This window comes from Marmota monax, unplaced genomic scaffold (genome assembly GCF_021218885.2).
Source record: "Marmota monax isolate L192 unplaced genomic scaffold, Marmota_monax_Labrador192_F-V1.1 WCK01_AAM20220418_F8-fsc00102, whole genome shotgun sequence".
Classification (NCBI taxonomy): domain Eukaryota; kingdom Metazoa; phylum Chordata; class Mammalia; order Rodentia; family Sciuridae; genus Marmota; species Marmota monax.
Genome location: NW_026692494.1, coordinates 3,236,311 through 3,263,532, shown reverse-complemented (window position 1 = coordinate 3,263,532; position 27,222 = coordinate 3,236,311). Strand labels below are relative to the sequence as shown.

The 27,222-nt window shown below is 56.3% G+C and overlaps 1 protein-coding gene across 3 annotated transcripts in view; it reads right to left on the bottom strand.

The window, feature by feature from the left end:
* The window catches only part of Rfx2 (regulatory factor X2), an 83,148-nt gene that overhangs the window by 32,563 nt on the left and 23,363 nt on the right, over positions 1–27,222 (bottom strand). For 2 of the 3 annotated variants that reach the window (XM_046443939.2, XM_046443940.2), the window contains exons 2-4: positions 4,863–4,963; positions 1,938–2,027; positions 525–604 (exon numbers count right to left, since the gene is read on the bottom strand). In XM_046443939.2, coding sequence (XP_046299895.1) covers positions 525–604; positions 1,938–2,027; positions 4,863–4,955 — 263 coding nt within the window. In that variant the 5' untranslated portion in view covers positions 4,956–4,963. Of the gene's footprint in view, positions 1–401; positions 605–1,937; positions 2,028–4,862; positions 4,964–27,222 lie in introns of those variants that run through there. The other variant, XM_046443941.2, reaches the window with a different exon arrangement.

Below are 27,222 nucleotides of genomic sequence, written 5' to 3'. Positions count from 1 at the left end.
AAGGCCTTCTCTCTCCAGCCCACGAGCTCATAGGGGATGTGTGATTTTCTGTCCCCAGCATCACACAGAGCAGAAAACTCTAGAAGTCCCAATCTTAAACTTAGAAGTTGGAGTTGTTTTTGTTTTTGGAGACAGATGTTTCTAGAAGTTAAAAGCACAAAGGTCTGGGGTTGGCTCAGTGTGGTGGCCACGCCTACAATCCCAGAGGCTCGGGAGGCTGGAGCAGGAGGATCATGAGTTCAAAGCCAGCCTCAGTAACAGCGAGGCGCTAAGCAACTCAGGGAGACCCTGTCTCTAAAGAAAATACAAAATAGGGCTGGGGATGTGGCTTAGTGGTCGAGTGCCCCTGAGTTCAATCCCCGGTACCTCCCCCCTAATAAAAGGTCTGTGGTTGCTGAAACCTCCACTGGACTGGGGTACTGCGATGTCTGGACGCTGGGCTTGATGTGGACAAGTCTGTTCACACACATGCAGGCGGGAGGGGGCGGGCAGCAGGCCGCCGGGGTCCAGGAGAAGGTACGCACATGGCTCCGTTGGCATAGACGACGTCTCCCCCTTCCACGTACTGCACCTGCGCGGGGTACACGTGCTGCACGGGCTGGACCTGAAACAACACGTGCTTGGGTTACGGGGCGCTTCCTTGCCGTCTTTTCCAGGGCGCAGCCTTTGCGGGAACGCGAGCGCCTCCGCAGCCCTCGCCAGCCGTGACACTGTGCTCAGAGAGACGGAGAGACGGAGAGACGGACTTCCAGGACCTGGGTCCCGCAGCCGACAGCTGCTATGGCTCCACAGAGCTGTGCCTGGTTTCTGGGAGCAGCTACGGGGGGCGCTGACGCCCCAGCTGGTGTTTACTTAGGGAACAAGCTCCAGGGCCAACACATGCTGCGTGGTACCCCTGGGGAGGGGGCAGAAGCCTGGGGACCAGGTGAAATGCACAAGTGTCATCAGGAAGCCCTCCTTGCCCACAGACAGCTGGGGCGGGGGAAGCTTCTAGAGTCACACACTGGTCTTTGTGTCTCCTCCCTCAAGGCCCGAGGGCGGCCCGTCAGAGGGAAACCAAGGGCAGAGACTTTGCTGAGGCCCTGGGTCCCACCGAGCCTGCCAGGAGCCTCTGCCCTGGGCCCTCTCCAGCTCTGGAGACCCAGGACTGACAGGCACCTTCCACTGGCTGCTGGTCGGTGCAGGAACTCCGGTCTGAGGGCAGGTCTGGCCTATTGGTATTTTTGTAAATGAAGATTTTTAGGGGTTGGGGGCAGGTACTGGGGATCAAAACCAGAGGAGCTTACCCATTGAGCACATCCTCATCCCTTTTTATTTTTTGTTTGAGACTGGGTCTTGCTAAGTTGTTTAGGGCCTTGCTAAATTGCTGAGGCTGATCTTGAGCTTGCCATCCTCCCGCCTCAGCCTCCCGAGTGATGGGTTACAGGTGTGCCACTGCGCCCCACTGTCAACGAAGCTTTATTCCCACTCAGCCATGCCCCTTTCCTACACATGGTCTATGGCGGTTTCTGCCATGGCTACAATGACAGGGTTGAGTGGTCGTGCCGGAAACCTCAGGCCCACAGGACCCAAAGAGGTGGCTTTCCTGTCGTCCGCTGACCGCCCCGAGCTCAGCCAGGGTCGGCGAGCTCCCTTCTGAGGCGTGCAGCCAGGCAGAGCGTCGCCTCTTCCCCTGCCTGGGCAGCAGCACGTGCTGGGGGTGGGCTCCACTAACAGGCGCCGGGTGTCCCCAGCTCCCAAACACTTGCTGAATTTACAAATGAACCCAAACCCACGACCTTTCTTGGCTTGATGCAGCGCCATCTGCAGCAAAAGCATTTTATAATTTTCTTACAGAGCTTCCGGAAGAGGACAGATAGAAAGGAGCAGCCGCCCCAGAACAGCCTGCCCCTCAGAGCGCTCGCCCTCTAGGTCAGGGAGGGCCAGGCTGTCCTTACCTGCTGTGGCACTTGCTGCACTCTGGGGAGGGAGATGGGCTGCATCGGGGTCCCTTTGGGAGCAGAGCCTGCAGCCTGGACCAGCACCCTCTGGAAGGGAGGGAGGGAGAGAGCACAGTGAGTCGCGCCAGCTCCGCATGACTCCACGAGAGCCCCCACCGAGAGCCCCCGCCCCGCTTCACCCCACTCGAAGGCCTGACTGCGAGGACGGCAGGACCCACGGCCGGAACGTGTGCAGCTGCAACGCCAACGACGTACACGAGCATGAACACGCGGCCACGCACAGGCACACACAGAAGCACAGGCACCTCCACCCGCCCCGCAGCTTGGCTCCACAGCAAGGAGCCACTGGCTCTCCTCACACCGAGGGGACCGAGGGGACCGCTGGGTGAGGAAGGAGCCCTGACAGCGTCCACTCCCCAGCCCGGGGCGAGTGCTTCTCTGCCTCTGTGGCTGTGCAGGCCACACTGGGCCCGTCCCCACTGCACACGTGAGTGGTCTGGTCACACCCGCGCCTCTGCACACTGAATTCTAGAGCCAGGACTTGTGTGTGGGTTTCCCACCACGTGGGTCCCCCGCTGCCTGTCTCCACCATGTGGGCCCCACTTCCCGACTCCACTATGCAGCCTCCCCGTGAGAAATGAAGGGCCGAGAGGACAGTACTCAGTGTCCGCTAGAACCAGGGTTCTGGTGTCTTCCCACGTGGGCACTGAGTGTCACTGCGAGGAAGGCCTCATAACACTACGGGGTGGTGATGAGCAAGGATGCACTGTCCTCTAGTGTTCAAGGACGTCACTACAGGATGAGCCAGGCCCTACCGAGGACACCAGTGTGCTGGCCCTGTGGACTGCAGCTCTCAGGACCTGGCTGGCCTCTGTGGTCACAACTAGAGACCAAACAATACCCATGGCTCAGCTGCCCACAGGTGAGGGGTCAACTGAAGGTGGCCCCCACACGCTGCACCGTCTCTCAGTGAGGTGACACAGCTGCTGTGCGGTTGGACCTGAGGACCTCATGCTCAGTGAGCATCGGACACTAACAGGCACAAAGCTTGTGACTCCATTGACAGAAAATGTCCAGAACAGGAGTTCAGAGACAGGATTCGGACTCGGGGGTGCCGGGGGCTGAGGAAAGAGGAAGGGAAGTTACTATTAATGGGGGCTCATGGAACGTTCTAGAACTAGACAGAGGTGATGGTTGTACAATGCTGTGAATACACTAAAAACTACGGAATCTTTCACTTTAAAATGGTTAATTTTATATTTTGTAAATTTCACCTTAGATGAGAAACTGACTGATGTTAAGTGTTAAGCTAAGCGTGCTAGCGCACAGTGTGATCCCAGTGTCTTGGGAGGCTGAGACCGGAGACTTGAGCCCAGGAATTTGGGGTCAGCCTGGGCAACACAGTGAGACCCCATCTCAAACAAAAGAGAAAGAGCATCACGGTTTTCGTTTGCACACCAACGCTGAGCTGTCGGACGTGGCAGTGGCGAGCTGGGCTGCGGCGTGGCCATTTACAGAGAAATTAAACAAGATTGAAATAAGGGGTGAAGCCCAGGCCTCGGCCGCCCGGTACCTGCCAGGCCTGGGGTGGACAGCGATGGTCAGGAAGCCCAAGGAGTGCACTGTCGCGCTCACCTGAGGCACGGTGACCTGAAGGCAGGCTGTGCGCTGTGAGGACAGGAGGGTCCTCAGCAGACACAAGTAGCCTATGTCCCCCAGAGCAGGGCCGCCGGGCAGAGGCAGGAGGGCAGGGGAGAGTGCTGCCAGATGCACGTGGGGCAAGAAGAGGAGCCCCAGGCAGCCCCTTGGCCCACGAGGATGCGATGTTCAGGGCGGAGTCCACCCAGGAGAGGGGTGCCTGGGAGAGGGGGCTTGGCCACAGGGCCGAGGCAACAAGGGGCGGGGGGCTGCTGACCCTTCTGGGGGCTGGTTCAAGGGTGCAGGAAAACGAGTCAATTAGGTTCAACTTGCAGGATGGCGGCTTCTGCTCAGGCCCCTCTGTACCCCGAGAGGGCTCCGAAGGCCTTCCCTGCTTGGCTGAGCGCATCTGACAGTCCATTCTAACTGGACGAGCTGTTCCCGCGTACGCCTGGCCCTTTCTGCTGGACTGTGCTTCTCTCCCCTTAATCACTCTTCTTGCCATGCTCCTGCGAAGTCGTCCATTGTGGGTGGTCCTGAGGCCACCAAGGGCCTCTGTGCACGTCCACAAGCTTCCAGTCTGTTCCCTGTGGTCTAGGCCCCTTGGCCCACGGGGGCTTCCTGCCTTTCAGGCTGCGGGAGACACCCTGAGGCCGCGCCTGACCCTGAGAGCCTCCCTGTGTCAATTTTAAACCACATATTTACCTCCTAGTGCTCGAACCAAATCCTAAGAATCCTAACTTACTTTTTGCCTTAGGCACAAAGTCTTTCTGTGTAAGAGTCATTTCCAAGGTACGAGAAAGCGTCCATTGAAAGGTACAAGACTGGTTCGAATCAGAGTGGGGGTGCTTCTTACTCAGTGTCTATTACCGCTGTCCTTGTCAGGACCTGTATGGCAAGGGCAAAGGCCAGGTCATGTCACATGGGGTGCCTGTTCTGCAGTAGTGGTCTTGGGGCTAGGAAGTCTATTTACAAAAATACAGTTCTCTCTCTCTGTTGGGCACAGTGGTGCAGCCCTGCAATCTCAGCTACGCGGAAGACGGAGGCAGGAGGATAGCAAGTTGGAGGCCAGCCTCGGCGACTGCATGAGACTCTGTCTCAAAATAAAAAGGGCTAGGCGTGTAGCTCAGTGGTGGAGCACCCCAAGTTCAGTCCCTAGCACCACACACACACTTTTCTTTTTTCTTCTTGTTAATTCAAGTGTTTTTCAAAACCACGGGGCATGCGTCCACGCAGTGGCCCCTGGTTTGTACCAGAATGGCCCCAATGGCAGGGCACTGTTACCTGAGGGGATGCTGGCACAGGCTGGGCTGCCGCTGCCGCTGGACGCAGAGCCACGGATGCAGGTGAATCGGATCCACCCTCGGAATTCTGCATGCTCAGTTCTGGAAGGCGGAGAGACAGTGAGTGGGCAGGACGCCCGCGCAGCGCGAGGGCAGCGTCCACATTCCAGAGCAGCAAGCAGAAGTCAAGGCGGCAAAGCTGGAGTAGGCAGCCTGGTGGCACCCGCAGGCAAGCGGGAGGGGGACGGGTGTAAATCATGCCAATCAAGGAGAGAGGGAGGAGAGGGCACCCCTCCAGATACTAACCACAGCGGGCTCCCAGTCCCCTCCTGCAGGACCACGCTTCTCTCCGCGTCTGGCCAGGCTGAACTGCCCCCAGGCCAAGGCGGCTGCTCCTTAATCCCCAGCAGAGCAAACGCTCTTGACGGGCGCTTGCTGTGTGGCAGCTGCTGTGCGCCAAGCCCCTGCCCGCAGCTCTCCCACTGGGACTCCACTGGCATCCGGGGCTGCACCCTTACACAGGGCCTCGTGCCGTGGCCTCCACCCACCTGCCAGGGGTGCCCCAGCAGCCACGGCAACCCCAATCTCCAGACCTTGCCCAGGGCTGTCCGCGAGGCAGAATCATCCCCTTGAGCACCACTGGCCCAGGGCTGAGTAGCGGATCCACGAGGGACCAGAGAAATGGCACACTCTATCCTGGGCTGGGCGTAAATCCTCAGGAATTTCAGCCGAAAGTACAAACTGAGTTCTGCTCTCAGCCCAGAGGCGAGCACACAGGTCTGTTTCTGAGCTGGCAGATGCATATATCTTTCAAATGGGAAGTTTAAAGATTGTATACAAGGCTGGATATACAGTGGCCACGCCTGTCATATCAGCCATTTGGGAGGCTGAGGCAGGAGGATCACAAGTTCAAGGACAGCCTGTGAACTCTAGCAACAGTTGTCTCTAAATTTAAAAAAAAAAAAAGGCTGGGGAGCAGCTCAGGGGTAAAGCACCCCTAGGTTCTATTCCCACTACACACAAAGAAACTAAATTAAAAGAAGTGTTAAAATCAGAACAAAGGAGAAGATCACACAGATTCATCCCATGACAGCCTAGGCCAAACGGTCTTGTCTTTCTTTTTGGCAGTGCTGGGTGGAACCCAGGGCTGCACAAATGCTGGGCAAGCGCTCTCCCAGTCCGTCTCCCTTTAAACAGACAATCGGCTGCTTTACACCTTGAGAAGCACCTAGGTCCTCAGACTTAAAGGAGAGGTGGCTTTGTGACCAGGCACACACTTGTCCTGGTCCTACAGTGGCCGCAACTGGACCAGAAAGTTTCCTAGACCCCAAAGGGTCCCACCTCTAAGAATAAGTGAAGATTTAAAAACTTTTTAAAAGCTGTACTTCTTTTCAATGTGAAGCAAAACTGGTAACCGATTAAAGAGCTTTGCTAAGGAGACCAGGGGCTGCTGCTTCGTCCTGCGGGGGCTGTTCCCCGACCTCCGGCACCTGCCCTAATGCCTTGGGTGCAGTGGGGAGCCGCGGGGGACCCCAGGCGGGGCGTGGGGCATCTTTCTGTTCAGTGGGGCTTGACTCCGTCCTGGCCACTAGATGGCCCCAGAGCCACGCGCTGTCGGCTGGGGCGGGCAGAGGCTGGCCGGCAGGACCCCCGCGCCTGGCCTCCCGCGGTCTCCTCTCCCCTCCGCAGACCTGACCTGGGGTTGCTGGGAAGCTGTCAGCGGGGTCTCGAGTTTGCATTTCGCTAAACATTCACACCGGCTTCTGCCCTCTGCCAGCTCTCTCCCATCTGAGGCCGGGAGATGACGGCAGCGGTGGCGGGAGGAAAGGACAGGACCAGAACCTGCCGTGCACAGGGCCGGCCCCGGCCCAGGGCCCTGCCCTGCAGGAGAAAACGATCGCTCCGCTGTCCAGATCTCAGCTGAACCGGGCAGAGGAGGTGAGCCAGGCCCTCTGGACGGCCAGTCACAGCGTCACAGGAGCCTCCACGCTCCATCGTCCCCTCAGCTAACCCAGGTGCCCGCTCACTGTCCACGGTCAGGGGTGAGACAGTGGCTTTCACCAGGGGCACACCCCAGTGCACACATGTGGGGGTGGCAGAAGGCGGCGGCCTGGTGACCACAGGAGGCAGGCAGCGAGCTGGGGTTGGGGAATCCTGAGAGAGAGCCACAGTCTGCCACCAAGTCCACCCAAATCATTGACCCACTAACTAATCAGAGACCTGGGGAGACGCCCACAGCTCAAGGGCGAAAACCAAGTGCAGACTTGGCTGCTGCCCCCACGAGAGCACGTGAGCACCTGGAAGGCAGGGAGTGGCCCTTGGGAACTTGGCAGAATCCAGAGTTCCCAGCATACCAGCCAGGATGCCTGGGATCCTGGAAAATTAAGAACACACCTGTGACTCCAGTGACACGGGAGGCTGAGGCAGGAGGATCACAATTTTGAGGCCCGCCTGGGCAAATTAGTGAGGCCCATCTAATTTAATCTAAAAATAAAATGGCTGGAGTGTAGCTCAGTGGCAGAGCACTCCTAGGTTCGACCCACAGCACCAAAAATAAATAGATAAATAAATAACAATAATCATGGCCTATGAGAAGAAATAGGAAAATGTAACCTATTCTCAAGGGAAACAGTAAAAGGGGTCAATTAAAATCGAACCCAAGATATTCAAGACGATATGGAGAGCAGACAAGGAGTGAGATGGGTGCTAAAGTAAGTCCAAGAACTCGAGGGAGCTGCACCCCTAGTGAGTGAGCTTCCACAAGCAGAAACCACTGGACAGAGGACAGCGACCCTGGGTGGCAGGTCTCGGCACATTTCACAAGAGTGGAATCACACAGAGGACAGTGCGCTCGACTGCAGTGGAGGAGGACATCAGCAAGGTGGCAGGAAAATGACAAGCGTTTGAAACATTTGAATGTTCTATTAGCCTAGGTGACCAATAAGCCACAAGGGAAATTAGAAAAATTTGAACTGAATGATAACAAAACACCATTTATCAAAATTTGTGCTTGGGCTTGGAGGTGCACATCTGCGATCCCAGAGACTCAGGGGCCTGAGGCAGGAGGATCACAAGTTCAAGACCAGCCTGGACTACTTAGTGAGACCCTGTCTCAAAATGCAAAATAAAAAAGGGCTGGGGATGTAGCTCAGGGGCAAAGTGCCCTCCGGCTCAACCCCCAAATCCCCGGCACCAGAAGAGAATTTGTGGGGTGCATCTAAAGCAGCTCTCAGAGGGAAATGTTCAGCTCCAAACTCTTATATTATAAAAAGGGCACAGGAACCCTTCAAGAAGCCGTAAAAAGACAGTCAAATTAAACTTGAATCACATAGAAAAAAAGAGAAAAAATAGTACAGAACAGAATTAATGACTTAAAACTTTGTAAATGATGGAGGAAATGAAAAAACAAAATTTTTTCAAGAGAGAAGTGACCCTCGAGCCATGGAGAGAGAGACGTGGAAGAAAGCGAACAACATTCCTAAGAAAGAAGCCAACCTGCAAAGGCCCCACTGTGTGACTCCACCGCATCCGGAAGAGGCGGAAGCAGGGCCAGGGAGTGGGAGCAGTGGTCAGGGCCGAGGGAGGGAGGGCAGGTGGGCACAGAGGGCCCCGGGCAGCCACCACAGGGGAGCCTCACCTGGGCCAGGGCTACGGCGCCTATCCTAACCCACCACTGAGGGTAGGAGAGAAACCTCTGCCTCCTACTGTCAAATCTGCTGTGAACCTAAATGTGCTCTAAAAATGTGAGTCTTGTGGGTGGAGGGGTGTTGAAGAAGAAAATAGACAACACACACATGTCCAGTCTCAGCTCTAGAATGAGACACACTGCTCCTAAGCCTAGAGAAGTCCAAGGGGGAACAAGGAACTTTTTGAAGAGCATAGCCAACAGGTTCAACAATTCAGACCAAACGAATGGTTTTTTAAAAGAAAGACACCACATCCCCAAACTGACACAAGATGAAACAGAAAGCGTGAACGTCACACCCTGATGAAGACGTCGAGTCTGTACTGAAAACCTGCCCGAAGGCAGCTCAGGCGCTGGCGGACCCACTGACGAGTGCTGCTGAATACTGAAAGGGGGTTCACACCGACTCCACCAGGACATAGCAGAGGAGTGCTGCACAACTCAACGAGGTCAGCACACCCTGATGTCCCACTCACACGGGGAAGCTTTTAGACAATCTCTCTCAAGAACATACCTGCAAAGGCATCAACAAGAGATTAATAAATCAGAACCCACAGAATACAGCCCATAGAACCCATATTTAGTTTGTACGTTGAGTTTTTCATTCTAACAGAGCCTTGGCTCTTTTCTTCATCAGCTGATTTTTGAAAAAGATCAAACAGAGAGAGAAAAGTCTAGTGCCAGGTCAACAGGGTCTCCCTCTCTGGGGTGAGGAATTGACCTCAACCCCTACCTCCCACTAGACATAAAAATGTTCAATCAGCGACTTCCACATAAACTGCTAAGGGAGGAAAAAATAGGGTTGTGGGCAGAGTTTTCTTAGCTAGGGTACAGAAAGCAATAAGCAGATAAGAAACTAAAAAGGTTTTATCAAAATTTAAAAACTTTTCTCATTAAAATACTCCATTAAGATCATGAATAGGTAAGCCACAGTCTGGGAGAAAATATCTGCAAAATGTTCAACAATAAAAAGACAACTGACGAGGGAGAATGGGCAAGAGACTTGGTGGGCACTTCACAAAGATGCACAGGCACCCCAAGACCACTTGACCTCGTTAGTCACTAGAGAAAGGCAAATTAAAACCACAAAGATGTGCCACCAAAGGCCCACCAGATGGCTACAGCAAACAAAACCGGCTGTATGTCCCCTTGTCGTGAGTGCCTGCCACAACTGAAGCACTCGCAAGTCGCTTGTGGGGTGTGCACAACACCACCCGGCTGGGCAAGGTCTGCACGTTTCCTAACAGGTCAGGCCTACGCTTCACCCCCAAATTCCTTGCCCCGGTATGTATCCAAGAACCAGGAAAACGTCACGTCCTCAAACACACACCAAGGCTGCACACACACCTGCATAAGAGCTCCATTCAAAACAGCCAGAATGCAGGAAAAACCCAGAAGTTCCTCATCAGGAGAGTGGGAGAGAATAGTAGGGTGTGATAACTCAGAGACATATATTAGTCCCCAAATCAACTACTAAAGAAAAAGAATTGCTAGAACAATAACAGGAACAAGATGGGCACAGTACTCATTAATAGAAAGGAATGAACTACCCCGTCCACAGCACGGGGACGAGTTTCAAAATTGTTAGGCTGATTGACAGCAGCGGGGTCCAAAAGAGGGTACAAAGTGGAGCAGGCAAAATGAATCTAAGGGAAGAAGTACATGGTGGTGGGCTTTCTAGGGAGATGGATGACTCCTCTGTATTTATGATGCGGGTTACGCAGAATCCATTGCCAAGACCAGCCAGCCAAGATCTGCCACTCACTGTATGCAAATTCTAAGAAAATATGATGGCTGAAGAGGATGGGGAGGGTGGGGGTACACGGGTGGTATAAGAATGCCCAGTGTGGCCAGCCATAGAGGGTGATGACTATGTGGGGCTCATTGTAGAATGTGTTTGCTCTGTAGATGTGTAAAATTACCATATAGATGTGTAAAAAGTTAAACACACAGCTGCCCACTCAAAAGGATAAGCAAAAAACATTTCAGTACTGCTTTTCCCAGCACAAGTGCTTCCCCGCTCTGCATCCCCCACTTGTCATTCCTTTGCCTAGCGTATCCATGCTGTATACACTACCTTCCCGTTAGTCATTTTGTTGCTGTCTTGGTTATGAGACCAACTGTCAAGTGTCACAGTGCTTGTGTTCAAAAGACTCATAATTTATTTAATAATAGCCTCGAGGGACTAGAGCAGTGATGCTGATAATTCACATATGAGAAAGAGAAGCCACAAAGCCCTTCCTTTAGGTAAAAAGGTGAAAGTTCTTGACTTAACAAAGAAGAGAAAATGGGGTTGCTAAGATCTACAGTAAATTGTCCTGCTTAGATCTACAGTTAACAAATTAATTAAACTTTAGGGTATTGTATGTACAGGAAAAAAACAGCATATACATATATATATATATATATATATATAAATATTTGGCACTGTTGTGGTCTCAGGCCTCCCTGAGGGGTTGAGGGGTGAGTGGGAGGACTGCAGCAGGTTGGATGGAGCAGAAACTGGTGCGTTGGCTCTGACCTGAACTTGCACAGGGCATGGGTGGGGACATCGGCTCTGGCCTCTGGTGCTTGCTCCGTCACACTCCTTCCTTTGTCCGCTCCTGCTTTTCTTCCCACAGCAGGCCTGGACAATCTGCCTGTTGTCTGCGCCTGCGTCCCCTCAGTCTGGGTCCCAGGCGCCCCAGAACAGCCAATAAAAAGGAGAGGGGCTGCGGGCACAACCTGCCACCTTGCCTTTCGGGTCTGGCTAACAGGCTGGTTGGCCCAAAGCCCCCTCGTGGCTCGGGAACATGCCCAGAGTGCTGTTTATAAGCTGAGCACGTTTAATATGCCATCTGGTCAGAGATAAGGGCAGGCGAGAAATTAAGTGGGAAAGCGCAGAGTCAGCCGTGTGATTTCCCCTCCTGGGCGGGGGCACCAGCCTTTGGAATCTGTGAAATACGCATTTGACCTTGAATAAACATCCAAGTGCACAAAATGCGGGTGTTGGACCTTTTGGAGACACGGGTGAGTAAGACGCACCAGGGGGGACATCTGCTGTGGCTTCCTGAGGGCATGTGAGGGGCAAAGGAGAGACGCACTTGAGGCAGCCCTAGATGGTGGCTGCGATGAATGAATCTGCCCGGGCACAAAGGGAAGAGCTTTCTGTTTACAGGAAAATACTCCCGTCACTTAGTAACCAGCGATGTCAGGAAAGGAAATGCAGAAACGCTGCCAGCGATTTCTGGGCCCTGTTCCTGCCTGGCCGCTGACTCACTGCGACCTTAAGCAATCTCTTTTCTATTCCTGCTCCTCCCTGCACCAAACGTAGCCATCACCTGCCCCACGCAGCCAGCCAGGATGGTGTTTTGACAACCCTGGGTCATTGTTGGGGTGATCAGGGAAGAGCAAGTGGAGCGCCCGCTCCTTCATCCTGCTGGGCCGGCTCCCTTGCTGTGGGGACTTGGCCATCAGCTCATCCTGGTACCTACTTGGGAGCACGGGATGGCACAAGAGGCCCTTGGCCCCAAGGGAGCAATTGACTTCTTCCCTGTGAGCAAGAGGGAACAAGCCCTCTCAGGAGGACTGGTTGCTTCAAAGCCCAGGTCCTGCCCCAGAGCGTCGTCACATTCCTAGTTTTACTACAGTGACCACAAAAGTCACATCCATTCCTTCTCTTGGCACCCTCCAATCTGAAGGCCAGGTCTCAGGAGCAAGTGACACGTGTCTGAGCTTCTGCCTCCACTGCCCTTGCCTGCATGGGGCCTGCTCACGTGTGGAGAGGTGAGTCCTCCACATTCCTGAGAGAAGAACCACCTTGTCCCCGCGCACCCCGTCAGTCTGGTGCCAGGGGACAAATCAGGGCTCCTGGTGTCAGCATGCGGATTCAGTGTCCTGGACACAGCAGTGTGCTGACCAGAGCTCCTGGCCTCCACCCACTCCAGGCCAGGACCTCCCCAGTCGTGACAGTCACAAATGTCCCCAGACACTGCCAAGGGCTCCCTGGGGGGGCAGAACAGTCCCTCATTGATTCAAAGGCCACTCTGAATGGACACAGGCTGTCCAAGGAGCCTGGGCAAGGGGTAAATAAGGTGGCAGAGAGGCCAAGGAGAGCAAGACTGACAGTTTCATATGGCAGACACAAAACTGCTGCAGGCCGTCCAGAGAGCAGTGTGGCGATTAGAGGGGAGAGACCCAGGGACCTGCCCCACTCCAGGGCGTACTGCACCCCCCGGCAAGCTGTGGCTCTCCTGCCTGCACCAGCCGGGTGCCCGGCAGGCACCGGCAGCCACTTTCTGCAGCAATGACCTCTCAAGGGCTGTCGCTGGCCTGGCTCCAAGTTTACTTGAAATAAAGCATCTTCAGAATTCAAATTCCTTTTTCTTTTGCTAAGAACTGGGCTCTACTCCTGTTTTCTTCTCAGTGGCCAAAGTTTCCCTCCTTTCTCCAGCACAGCAGCGGAACCACCGCGTGGTAACTGGCTGCAGAGGGCCGGGCAGGGGAGGGGGCTGGAGGCACAGCACTAGGCCTGAGCCGCCCAGTCTGATCTTCAGGGCTCGGGAGGGGCTGTGCTGACCGGCTCTCCCCACCACAGTGGGGGAACACCTGATGCGTTTCCTCTTAGAGAAACCGACTTAACTACTAGTACAAAAATCGCATAAACCAAGGTCTGCGCCTTGTCTGGGATCTTAATGTGCTTCGTTTGGCAGACTCCTCATTCCATCGCTGTCGTCCTAAGTGGGCAGCACAGAGCTCCGTCTCCAGGAAGCAGAAGCTCCCGGGCGAGGGGCTGCCTGCACTGCGCCCCCTGGGGCCGAGGGAAACCAGAGACAGGCTAGAGCCTGGCCCTGGGCACCTGTCCTTGAGAGTGGAGGGAGAAGTGCGCCACCCCCAGACGGGCCGCCAACACCAGGCTAACTGGAGAGGAATGGCCAGACCACGCCTAGGACACTGGCCATTTTCTCACTCCAGAAGTTTCCCTCCTGAGCTGCAGGTGAGCACACCCGGTGGCCCAATCAGTGACTCCCACAGAACAGGGACGGAGGGAGCTACGTGCCAGCAGTTCCCTCCAGGCAGGTGACCTTCCCGTCCAGCGGCCCTTCCCACGCCCCTCCACACTCCCTGACCCCCGCCCGCCCCAGCCCTGCCGCCCCCCGGGCGCCAGCTAAGCCTCCTCCTCTGCCCTGTGCCCCTCTGCGCTGCTCTTGGCAGCATCTTCAACCCTCAGTGGTGTGTCATCCATGGTGACGTTCGTGCTGCAAGGGGGAGATTACGAGTGGCGACGGAGGACTGCAAAAGCCTAAAATGTTTACAGGAAAGGGTGCTGGCCCCCTTCCAGAAGGTTCTAGAGCCCTCAGAGGGCTCAACGCAGGAGTCATCTGCCGCCTGCAGGGCTCTGTTCTTCCAGCTGATAGTTCACATCACATGTCTCAGGACAGCGTCCGCTGCCACCCTGTCAGGACGCGAGTCTTCCTTCTTGAGTCCAGAGTCGTCTTCTGAGAGGTCTGGGGACCCTGCCTGTGTCACCTCCGTCTCCCATTCTTCTCTCCGTGGTTCTGACGTCGGCCAGCGCTCACCTGAGGTCTCCGCGGGGCGGCTTTAGGGATGGGCGCTCTGTCGTGTTTGGAAACTGTCTGGGCTTTGCTGCCGTCTGGCCTCATCCCCTCTCCGATGGCCTCTCCTAGGGTCCCCTCTCCCCACTGCCTCAGTGTGGGGATTCACTGCACATGGCTCTCAACACTGCCCAAATGGCCCAGCCACGTCCCCTGTCCCTCTGCTCCCAGACTGTCCACCTGGACACAAATCCCAAAAGGACCCGGCTCTGGAGCCGTGACTCGGTCCTGCTGTTCTCCGACACCAGGCGCAGCCCTCCTGCCGCTCTCGCTGCTATTCCAGTGGGTCTCTTCCTCCTCCTCTGCACCTGGACAGCCGCAGCTGCCTCTAGGTGGCCTGGTGGCTTCCAGCCTCAGCCCCGTTGAGCCAATTCCCTTCCCTTCAGGGTGATTCAAACATCACCCGTCTCTTCACCGCCGGGGTCAAGACACCAGCCGTGGACCTGGGTTCCTACTGCTCCTGGGGGACGTCGAACGGCAGGATGCTCAGTCTGACGCCCCAGGTGGGCTCCCAGATGTGCGGGGGGTCAAAGGGTCTCTGGTCCTGCCGAGATGGAGGACCGGCACTGGACACCGTGGCTCCGGGTTCCCAGGGCCTGGCCACCTGACGACGGTCCTCCCAGAGCCAGTCCTTCAGAGGGCGCGGGCTTCCCTCGGAGATCCAGCCTCCACAGGTTCTGCTCCAGCGGCGAGGGGGTCCTGCAGGGCAGTCTTCCCCTTCACCATGGGAACACTGCAGGTGCCAGGGCAGCGCCAGGCTCTGGGGCAGGAGGGTGAAGGATGAGGGTGCACTTCAAGTTCAAGTCCAGCGCCAGCACTCAGCTGTGGCTGTGGCACGGGCCTGGTGTCTGCACCCAAGGAGGACAGAGGAGGAAGTGGATGACACTTCTGCTGGGACTGTCCTCAGCCTGGACCCAGCGGGGGCTGGAGAAACAGACAGAAGCAGGCGGGAAGGACGGCAGCAGCCGTGGTGGCCACGGCCTGCCGCTCCCCCGCCTCAGCACTGAGGGAACTGAGGAGCACGCAGGCCGTCCCCACTCTGGGACAACAACAGCACACGGTTGGTCGGAGGCTCAGAAAGGCTGGCCATCAACCGAAGGCCATAGCCAGGAAGTGGCAGAGCCCACCTTGAACTGGGCCTTCGGCTCCTGGCCTGTCCTCGTCACTCCTCGAGCAGAAGATCGCACACACGTGTTCCCAGCCCCGGAGCCTCGGCTTTCCGCACCACCTGCAGACCTCGTCCCCCACCCTGGCAGAGAGCTCGGAATAACAGCATGAGTTAGTGTTGGCGTTAGGAGTTTCTAGAATTCAGCTTGTTGTAGGAATCGTGAATTGACTGAGATTCCTGTGAATGAATGATCCCACAGATCCCAGTCAGACTCGCACATTCGGCCCACTCCGCTCAGTTCAAAAGACGGGGAGGACCCGCAGCAGTGTCAAAATGGACCAAAGTAGCATGGTGATCACGGTGATCTGGGACTCAAACCCCTGCCCTCACCCTGGCCCAGGACACAGGGCTTCCAGGCCTCAGGCTTGGCTTTGGGGGCTGGGCCATTCTTGCTTGTGGGGGTCAATCCTGGGCACTCGGGGTGCTGAGTAGCACCCTGGAGCAATTCCCCAGTTCAGACAGACACTGCCCAGTGTCCCCTGGGGGACAGAAGCGCCCCCTGAGCACCACAGTCTAGAGCATCTTCCACGCTCCTTTCTGCAGCTGTCCCCTGCACATGGCTGTTTCCACTTGTGGCTTCTCGACACTGTCCTCCTTGAGAAAGCAGAGTCTGGCGGCCAGTCCCTCCGTAGCTCTCAGCTCGCCTGCCCACTCCCCAGCAGTGCCCACAGGTACTGGAGCTAGGTTCTGCAGAGAAAGGCTGCTCGAGATGCTCGGCTGCCCGCCTCCCGGGGGACCCTGCCCTGGGGTTCTGCAGAAGTCTGCTCGGGTCGCGTGTGTCCTCTGCCTCGGCCCCTGCTGGATCCTCTCTCCCTCTTGCTTGCACCCTGGTCACCATCTTTTCTCTCCTTTTCTGCACACTGCCCAGAAGCAGGGGTCTGAATGGCAGCCACTGGCAGTCCAGAAGGTGGGCACACAGGAGGCCAGTGGACCCCTGGGTGGCTGCCTTCACTAGCCCCTCCTGCCTTCAAAGTTGTTCAGAGCTGAGGGTGGAGAAGGAGCAGTCAGAGGTGACAGGTGACCTGCAGCAGGACCTCTGGGTGGCATGCCTGCCAGGTGACAGGAGTCTGTAACCTGTGAGGCACTTCCTGTCCACCACAGCCATCTCCAGGGCAGGGTTGGCCATGGGGTGGTGGGAGGCCGTGTTCTCCCTCATTGCACGGCTGCTTCCAGACCCCACTGCCCTCGCCCTGGGCTCTCCATTCTGGCCCCTGCCTCCCTGTGGCTGTCACTGCTCTCGGCATTAAAACAGCGGAGAAGCCGCTGAGCCCCACTGAAGAATTTCCACCTGAAACCACAGAGTGAAGGGGCCTTCAGAAACCACCTGACCACACTCTCTCCTCCGACAGATGAAGAAACTCACCCAAAGCTGGTGTTTGCCCAGCTGCAAAGCCTGACTGATGCGGGAGGAAGTGTTTCCATGGGAAATTGGAAAAAAAAAAAGAATCAATTTAAAAGAAAAAGTTTAAACGAGGCTCCATTTTCTTAAAAATGACTTGCTCGCACTGGGAACTGGGTACAGAGCAATTCTGTGGAAGACAAAGAATAACTCTTTTGGAAGGACTGATCTTAATACAGGGCGCTCCTGTACGAGCACCCCAACTGCCATGGGCCACAGGGCGAAGCCCGGATTCTGATGGATCTCTCAGGGAGTCTTCAGGAGAGACGGAACCTATTCACCTGGATGCCAGCAACTCTTGCTGTCACTGGATCTTAATTATCGCACCTAACGGGGCTGACGGCAAACAACTCGTTTCCCCCCACAAGCTTGCCTTAATTTGTTATATGACACAAATGACATCACACTACAAATCAGCTGCAAGAGAAAGCTGGAGAACTTGTTTGGATCCTTTATATAGTTCCAGGACGTGAGCTGAACCGCTGTCCCCAAGGGTAGCAAGCGCCTTCTGGCTGTCAGCAAAGAAAAGACCCACCCTGCACCAGGAGCCTGGGTGGGACTGCTGTGTCTGTCACAGGTGGCACTCCTGCAGTTGTGGCTGCATTATCAGGCTGCACTTGAGATGGTCACGGAAGGACAGAGCCCACGAAAAACCCGCCCTGGCGAACAGCTCTCAATTTATAGCCCAGCTGTGGGGGTGGGGGCGGCACTGGGAAGAAGGAAAGAAATGTATCACCAGCCCTGAATGAAGTTCAGGCCTGTTTACCTAAGCAACTGGCCCTTGTAAACAGTCACTATCTCTGACCGCTGCCAGCAAGGGGGTGGGGAAGGGAGACTGTTTGATCATAACCTGACCTGTGCCGCACAGTGCCCAGGGCAGGGCCCCTGCCAGTGGGAATGCGCGCCTGCCCCTGGTAAGTGAACCGCCAAGGGCGGTTTAGAGGATCCACCTCTGAACAGGAGTGTCCAGCACTCAGAACCAGGAGGTTCTGGGGTCTCCATCACCTGCCAGCCCCGTATTGAACTTCAGGCTCAAGTCTGCTTTTCTGACGTCGCTGAGCAGACTGGGGAACTGCAGAGTCATGGGTGAGGTGTGGCGGTGGCTGCCCAAGTAACGATTTTATAAGCATGGGAATTAGATCAAAAGAGAAAGGGCACTTAACACTACAGCAAGTGTCCAGTCGAGAGCAGTCCAGGGCAGTCAAACGGCCAGGAGTCTGTCCCAACTCCCCTCATCTACACAGGGAGATGGCTGACAACCCGCCATTTCTAAGCAGACCCCCAGTGCACCCCTGGCTACCTGTCGAGGCCACCGAGCGCAAGCATGATTCAATCAGAGAAAAATATATGCAGATGTTCAATTAAAACCTGGAGTCCTCAGTCCTGGCGCTGTTTGCCTGGCCCTCATTGTTTGCTAAGAAACAACGGTTGCCAGGGACAACGCAGTCCACTCCCGTTTCCAAGCGCCCGTTGCTGGGCAACAGGGAGAATACTTCCCAAACCAAACAATGTCATCCCCAGAGCAACCCCCTCTATCTCACATTAACCAGATCTAAAAAAAACCCTCCCAAATATGTAATCTATTATTTTCAGAAGCCTGAAGAGAAAGGCAAATAATCTCTTCTCTATAGTAACCGAGGGGAAAACAGTTTACCATATTTGTTCTGAAATAACAAAACCCAAGAGGAGCAGCTCTCACCGCGCTGCGGTCCGAGGCCGCCAGCAGGATTTCAAGCCTTCCTCGGCCTGGGAGGAGAAAGTGCCTTTTTCTCTGAGAGGAAGAATGTATTTATCACCAAACAAACCTTGTGGGATAGTTTATAGCTGCACAAGTGTTTTCTGGGCAAACTAAAAGGAACTGGGGATTAAGCCACTGGAAAAAAAATTTAACTCCAGCGCAGTGCGGCCCAGTGAAACGTCCCAGCCTCGCGCACGGACGGACAGGAGCGCACGCGGGGCCAGGCCTGTGTGGCTTTGCTGCCCGGGACCTGCCCCGCAGGGAGAGGGGACGGCTAAGGGGAAGCCGGGCCACAGCAACGCTCTCTGATGTTGGGGCACACAGGGCACAGCCCCGGAAACAGGCGTCAGGGACGTCCCTAGCAGGAGCACTCTTGACCCTGGAGGGGAGAGGAACACAGGGACACCTTGCAGCCAGGGCAGCTGTGGCGCAGAGGGGAGAGGGAGCGCGGGGCTGGCCGTGTGAGTGAAACCCAGCTGACACACCTGGGCTCAGCACACCCTCGCGCTCTCAGCTCGGGCTGGGCCTTGGAGACAGACGGACAGGGCTGTGCCCAGGAACTTTGTTCCCCTCCCTCCCTCCCTCCCTCCCTTCTTCCTTTCTTCTCCTTCCTTCCTTCCTTCCTTCCTTCCTTCCTTCCTTCCTTCCTTCCTTCCCACCACTGAGCCTCAGCCCAAGCACAGAACTTTGTTTTCTTAAGATACCATCCTGGAGTTGCTTCTAGAGTAAACAGAAGGGAACCGCCATGTCTCCTGGAGGGGGAAGGTGGGCTCCAGGCTGCTAGAATCTGAACCTGTGCTCAGGAGCCCACGGATTTGCAGCCAGACTTGTGGTCTGTCAACCCGAGGCTGAGTGGTGACATGGGTGGTGACGGCATAGAGCGCCAGGCCTGGAGGGACCAGCAGCTCTCCAAGCAGCCAGAGCCTCGGCAGCCTGCTGGGCACAGATCAGGAGATGCAGCTAGATTCTAAGCCCAACCCTGGACTCAGGAAAGCAGAGGCAGCGGGAGGTGACATGATGAAGGGAGGCTCTTGACGCCTCACAGCTGTGAGGATCCCAAACCTCCGACCCAACAGAATGACTCATAAGGGAACCTAGCTGTGTCATTCACTGATCTGCATCAAAGAGCTGAATTCTACCAGGCATCACCCAGCAATCAAAACAGACAACACCCCCTTCCTCCTTGAGCATATACTCTAGCGTGTGCGCCTTACAGGGACAGAAAGCAAATGGAAAAATGTAGAGTGTGCCTGTCAGATAGTGACAGATGCCCAGGGGAGAATCAAAGCAGAGACAGGGGCACTGTGGGGCCTAGGTGCCCAGTGCCTCCCTGAGCAGGTGCACTGGAGTAAAGAGATGAGGAAAATGAGGGCTGCACCCATTCAGACGTCGGGAGGGAACAGCCAATGCAAAGGCCCTGTGGCCAGACCAGCGTGGTTTGTGAATAGAGCCGAGTGAGCCAGAAGGCCAGGGGGAGGGGACAGCAGCCGTCACACAGGCTCTGGCTTTTGCTTGGGGTGAAATGGAAGCGACATGGCATTTGAACCAGAGGGGGCCTGGTTTGACTTGTATTTTAACCAGGAGCCGCTGGCTGCTGGACTGAGGTCTAGTGAAGAAGAAAAAGGAAAGCAGAGGCAGGTGGGAGGTGACATGATGGCCTAGGCCCGAGACGGTGGCCCGGCCAGGTGACGGCACTGAGGGTCGAGGCGGGTGGCCCTGGGGTCTGTGGATGGCTAGCATGTGGGAAGCGAGAGGAAGGCGTCAGGGCCTCCGGGGTTTCTGGCGACTGAAGGGACGGGGAGAGGACAGGGCAGGAGGCCGGGGACTTGGAGGCCCGACACCCCCAGGCGGGAATGCAAGCCTGGGGCTGAGGGGAGGGTGGGTGGGAGCCCCAGGCACAGAGGACACTACTGGAGACACCAGTGCACAGGTGACCTACTGATAATCTGAGACTCTCTGTGTTCACCAAAGGAGGGGCCAGAGGAGAGGCCAGGGCTGCTCTGGGCTCCACCATTTAGAGATCCCAAAAAAGAGGGGACCCTGCAAAGGCACCTGGGAAGAGGAACCAAAGAAGTATGAGCGGGCAGTGGCTCGGGGCGAAGGGGCCACCGGATTCAGGGCAGTTGAGGTCACCAATGACCAGGACAGAGCACTTCCAAGAGAGCAGAATGGGCACAGCCACAGAGACTGCAGGGGTCAGGAGAGCCAAGCAGAGCAGAGCTGGAGTCCAGGAGGACAGACCCTGAGGGACAGGGAGGACCGGGCAGCAGCCAGAAGGGCAAGGTCCACAGAGGGTTCTGCAGACAGACAGGAGCCGGCGGGAGGGGGCGGCACAGGGGAAGAGGGAGACTGGCCGGGGGGCTGGAGGGTCCAGCAGAAGTGGGCAGGTGGGCCGAGCCAGGCGCAGGAGCCTCTGTCCACAGGTACAGGAGAGAAGGCAGGTTTCACCTGGATGCAAGGAGGTGGGTGTCACCAAGTCCCAGTCCTTGGGAGGAGACCCTGGTCTCCCATTTCATTCCTCAGCTGTGGAATTCCTGCATCTACCCATGATCAGACCCTGACAGCCACAGCCCTGTCCCCACAAGCTGCTGGGACCCTTGGCCTAGGCGAGTTGGGAGGGTCTGGGGAGGGACTGGCACCAAGTGTGACGACTTGGGCCTGCAGACTCATGTCAGTCCTCGAGCACGGTGGCTTGCAGATGGCCCCACCTCTGACGGGAGTGCCAGCCCCTGTGCCCAGGCCACACGGTTCAGCCTTCATCCTGACTTTCTTTATGGTCATGCGCAGCTTCTCCAGTCCACCAGAGTGGTCATCTGTCCATGATCAAGTGTTTCTAGAAATGAGTTTTGATACATGTGACTGTTTCTTACCAGGTCAACATGCAAGCACGCGACCTGGAATAAGAAAAGGTCCTAGAGCCACACAGAAGCATAAATGCAACGTCATGCCTGAACTACGCAGGATCACCAAGAAACGCAAAGTGGGCCCCAGGAGTAAGTCCGGAAAACCCTGCTGTGAGCATCTCAAAAGCAGTTCTGCTCTGGGTGACCATGAACTTGGCCGGCTAAGGAGCTCCTCCTGTCTTCTGGTGTCACCACTTTTACTTATTTGTGTGGGTGCTGGGGATGGAACCTGTGTCCCTCCCGCATGCTGGGCATGTACTCTACACCCAGCGCACCCCAGCCCCATCCTGGCTTGCAAGTGGCCATCGGTCTGTGAGACGCATCCCAGGACCAGCCCAAGATGGGAAATGGAGACCAGAAGGCCCCCTTCATCCAGAGCGCCAGGCTCTCTGGAGAATGAAGCCGCAGCAGCCAAAGACGGCATCAGAAATGTGGGTTCCTCTGCCGTCTCCCTCTGCATCTAAAGCCCACTGTCCAACCCAACAGGGACAACAAAAGGACATTCTATTCCTGTCCCCAAGAAAGTTTCAACCCCAAAGCCAAACTTAGAAGGCTCTGACAAAACGCAGCAAAACCGTCTTTTTGTTAAACTTGTTATTCTAACTAAACCCAAAGAGAGAAATGCTGGAGATACTTTAGGTTTTTAAACTAATCAGTCCTAATTAATTCTGAGAAGAAACACTAAAATCAACTCTGACTTAGAAATTTAAATCAAAAGCTCAGAGGGAAATGTTATTTTTAAGTTTTAAGTTTAAGTTTAAAGGCGCCTCAAGACCGCGAAGGTGTCCCAGCCTCCCACCACCCCAAGGCTGCAGACGGCTTCCTTTTCCAGCCAAGCCCCAGCACCGGGTGGGGTGAGAGGGCCCGAGGGAGCCACGGTGACAGGCATCTAGGACAGGAACAGCTCTTTCCAGCTCGGTTTTTGGTGTCTCCATTCCCAGCTCTATATTAAGTCAGCTCCCAAAGCAGAGCAAAAGATAATTTTGGAAAAAAATGGAATAAAATGTTCTAACTCTGCTGGACAGGTGGGAAGGACAAGAGACGAGTTGTCTGGCACATGACTCAAAGGCTCAGGGGCCAGCCCCTCGCCTCTCCTGAGCCCCTCCTTTCTGCTCACAGCGTGGGCTGCCCCGACCAGCGCGCCCTTGAACACCTGCCCACTTCGCCTTCTCCCCATTCTGGCTTCACCGGCCATTGCTCTTGAGAGGCATTCGATGATGCTTTACGTCTCTTAAAAAGAGAAACAAAAACTGTCATCCAGGGCTGGGGCGGGCGCTCAGGGGCAGAGCACTTGCCTTGCCCGCGTGAGGCCTGGGTTCAACCCTCAGCACCACATAAAAATAAACCAATCAAATAAAGGCAGGCCGTCCATCTACAGCTACAAAAAAAAAAATGTCACCCAAACAGAATTTGAAGCTATTCATATCAGGAATGAAAAAGTTGGCAAGTGGCCCGTACTACTGATTTCAGTGACTCAGGAGGCTGAGGCAGGAGGACTACAAGTTGGAGGCCAGCCCGGGCAACTTAGTGACACTGGCTCAAAATAAAATACAATAAAAAGGGTTGGTGACGCAGCTGAGTGGTGAATCTCTCCTAGGCTCAATCCCAGCACCTCAAAAAGAGAAGGAGAAAACAGGAAGGTGGGTGTGGGGCCCTCGGATGCTCTCACCTACTGGAAAGCCAAAGCCCAGGGGGCATCTGTGAGCCTGATTCTTGTTTATGATGAAGTGTCGTGCTTAAGACTCCATTAAGTACCCGAGGCCAAGCGTTCCCCTCCAGGCCCTCCTCAGTCCTCGTCAGTATGGATCAGGGACAAATCGGTGAGGGTAAAGCTGCACACATCCCGTCTCGCTAGCAAACGGCCAGGGAGGGTTGGTCCCTACACTCGAGGGCCATAGACCACCACAGGACACCCTCTTGGCCACCCTCGCAGACCTGCCGTGTGGCAGCTCGACTCTGCGTGGCTGAGCTCTGGGCTGCTCCGGCCCCCACCTGCAGTGTCAAGGCCAGGACTCAGGAAAGCGGGAAGGCATGAAGGGCAGCCTTGCTTGAGCGACTGACCGCCGTGGCCACTGTGGACAGCTGGGATTCGGTCACTGTGGGATGACGTGGGCACAGACCCGGAGCTGATGGCAGGAGCTCAGGGTGCTCCCAGGACAGGTGTGGCAGGGGGTGGCAGTGTCCTCTCTGCCTCCTGTCTTCTCACTCTCATGCCAAACCGTGCCTCCCTCACCTCGAGTGCCAAGAGGGAACCCAGCAGCCGAGCCCCTGCCCCCTGCCACACTCGAGCTGGTGTCTCCCCCCCATTGCTGCTCCTGGGGGCAGCTATGCCCTCAAGGGCACCCACAGGCCTGCTTGGGGCCTCGCACATTCATTCAACAAACCAGGCTGGCACCTCCAAGGGCTGGGAACAGACTGAGCCCCTGACAATGGATGACACCAAGGACACACAATGTCAGGAAGTGGCAGATGCTCTGAGGAAAGGTAACCCTGACCGAGCAAAGAGAGGGCAGCTGGAGTGGGAAGGAGTGACAAGGTGACATCCACCGGGGCGCGATGGGATGGAGGTCAACAGCGTGTTGGGGAAAGTGCCTCTGCCTGGGAGGCGCACGGGTCACACGAGTCACACAGAAGGCCCAGCAGGCGAGGGACAGGGAGGGCTGGGGACTCCGGACTCAGTGCCGTGGGCCCAGGATTCATAGTGAGGAACGCCACGCAGATTGGTGGCCTTGGGAGGTGGGGGAGGACCGGGTCACCTCCTTATCAAAGGACACAGACCCCAAGACCTTCCGGCCCTCTTTCTACCATGAGAAGACACAGAGGGAAGGTGGCCGTCTGCAACCTGCTGGTGTCCGGCTGTGGGCTCCTGGCCTCCAGAATTCCGTGTTCCTCAGGATGAGCACACTGTGGCACCGCGTCAGGTGCCCAAGCAGGGGACGCCCTTAAAGAGGGAGGGCCAGGGGCTTCTGGCCTCCTCTGTGAGTGCAGGGGATCTGAATCATGGCTACTGAGCAGAGGACCTTCAGTGGAGGCAAGAGTCAAGGCCGGATGGCCAGCCAGGTGACAGTGAGTTGGAGGGGACAGCTCAGGTGCAGGAGACCTCAGCCAGCCACATCTGAGTGGCGAGTGAGCGGAGAGGGGTGACGGCCACCATGGCCGGGGGCCTGAGCAGCCAGAGACCGGGCTCCGGGTGCGAGTGGACAGGCGTGATGTGGAGACGGGCACTGGTGTTGGGCATGTGCAGCTGAGTTGGCCATCAGACGACACCCAAGTGCAGCTGCCCCCTGCGATTCCGGGAGTGAGCCAGGCTGGAGAGAGGGTACAAGTGACAAGATGCACTTGGACTCCTGTGACTGGATGGGCTCAGCAGGAGAGTGGGTGTAGACAGAGCACAAGGGAACCCTCCTGAGTTCAAGGTCACCAGCAGTGGGAGGATCTGGCAGAGGGGACGAGAAGGTGACGCCCGCCTTCCCGGGAGAAAGGAAGGAAATCAAGAGCAGAAAGCTCCGGAAGCCAGGCAGAGAGCGACACCCCCACATCGACCCAACACGGCGGCCAAGGGGAGGCACCAGGATCCGAATCGGGAGCCCTCCATTCCTCAGCTTGGTGACCTTCAGTCAGCGACTCAAATCTTTCCTCCATTTCTTTATCCGTCAAAGGAGAAAATGATCCTAACACCAAGGTGGCCCCCCCCCCCCCCCGAGCCACCAGGCCACAGGGCTCAGCGCAGCCCCTCACACAGTAAGTGCCCAGCAAACCTTGGCTGGTGTCACCTGCACCCCAGGCCCTGGCGACCTAGCGGGGACCTCTGCTGACTCCTCTCTGGATCGCGAAGAGCAGGACTCCGGGCCAGGTCTCGGGGAGCCCCACGGCGCCTCTTCTCCCTGCACCTGGGGCTGTGCTTTCTCCTCGTGGCCTCGCCCTCCCGCCCAAGGCGGCAGCTCTGCGTCCAGCTGATGGGGCCGCAGAGATGAGGCAGAAACGGGGTCTTGTCCTCGCCCCTCCCTTAGAAGTCCAGCCGGGCAGGAGGCCGCAGGGCGCGCCCACCCAGCTCAGGGACGTTCACCTCACCAGCTGGGCCATGGTGCTGCCGCCCTTGGCCAAAGAGAGCGCCTCAAGTCCACCTCGGCCCCCACCGAAGGGGGCTGTGCTCCCTCCTGTGCCGCAGGCTTCTGGGGTTCACATCACTGTCCGGGGGTGGGAGCTCTGCCCATTCCCCTTCCAGCAGGAATTCAAGGACAGCCGAGGACACCTGCAGAACCACCAGGGTCGCGCTGCAGGGAGTGGAGCGCGGGCTGCTGGGGAGGGGCGGCTTGCGAGGACGCCCCCACCTGAGACCAGAAGCCCAAGCCTGGGGAGCCAGAGGTGGAGGGCCACTGCAAGTGGTCTTTCCTTTATCATTGGAAAATACACCTAAGCAAAACAGCCCAGGGCCACGCAGCCACCTCCACACACAGCAGCCCCCACGGGACACACCGTGCCCAGGGAGAGGAGCAGACACAAAAGGCCACCCGGTGTGCGACTGCACTGACAGGAAGCGCCCAGCACAGGACGTGGATTGGTGGGCGCCAGGGGCTGGGGAGGGAAGTGGGGTGACTGTCCATGGGGACTGGGTTCCTTTTGGGGGGATTAGATAGGGGTGATGGTCGCAGAACTCTGCGTATATCTAAAAGCCAATGAACCAAACAGTTTAAATGGGTGAACTTTATGACCCGTAAACCATTATCTAGATGAAGCTATCAAAAAAAAAAGGTGACATGGACAAGTCCCTGGTGGCATCAGCTGAGGTCACCAAAAAATAGAAGCAAAGCAAATGTTCATCGGTGGGGAAATCGCCATCCACCATGATCCTCCCTTGCAGCGATGCTGGGTGGACACTGGATAGTACAGGGCCTTCTCCAGGAAAAAATCCCAGGGCGCAGAGCCTGCCACACAGAAAGGTCTCCAACACCCGTGGGTGACTTCGCAGGCAGAAGAGGCCTCAGGAGGACACAAGCCGTCCTATCAGCATTGCGAAAGAGAGAGAAACGCATTTCTACTTCTGCCGACCTGGGAACGGGCTACTCGCCTACCTTGGGCGTCATCTTAAAAACTGCAGTTTGTCTGTCAGCCCTTTAAGACACACCAGCTCTTATGGGTTGGCAAACTGCCCACAGGATGTGTTTGTGAGAGACGGCCCGGCAGGGCCTAGGGCATGGCTTGAGTGTGTCCCCAAAGATGTATGTGACGGAAGCCTGGTCTCCAGGTGGCTGTGCTGTGGAACACTAGCTGCGGGGCTCAGTGGGAGCTCCCTGGGTCACGGGGGCACCTCACAGTGGATTAGTTCCTAAGATAGTAAGTTGATACAAAACGTGAGCCAGCCCTTCCAAGCCTCTGGCTCCTGTCTCAGCATGCATCCCCAGCAGGGTGCCATCTGCCATGTTGTGATGTGGCCTGAAGGCCCTCACCAGTGCCCAGCAGGTGCCAGGGCCATGCTCTTGGATCCCCAGAATTGTGAGCTAAATAAACCTCTCCTTTACAAACCACTTAGCCTCAGGCATTCTATCACAGCAACAGAAAAATGGACTAAGACACACTTAGACCCAGAGGTTTTTCTATGCATCCCCATCCATCATTAAGGAAAATTTACAAACTGGAACATTCATACAACAGACAACTCGGCTGTAAAACAGAACCAACAACAATTCAGGCAACCACAGGGGCAATCCCACATGCCCAGAACGTGACTGTGCGTGGGTCTAAAACGTGGAAGGCAAAGGGATCCTTCCTGCGTGTGCCACGCTGCGGGTGGAGCCAGGAAGCACTGTGCCACTGAGCAACGCCCCAGGTCCCGAAAAGCCAGAAAGGGGGAAGAAAGAGACGGAAAAGCAAGCA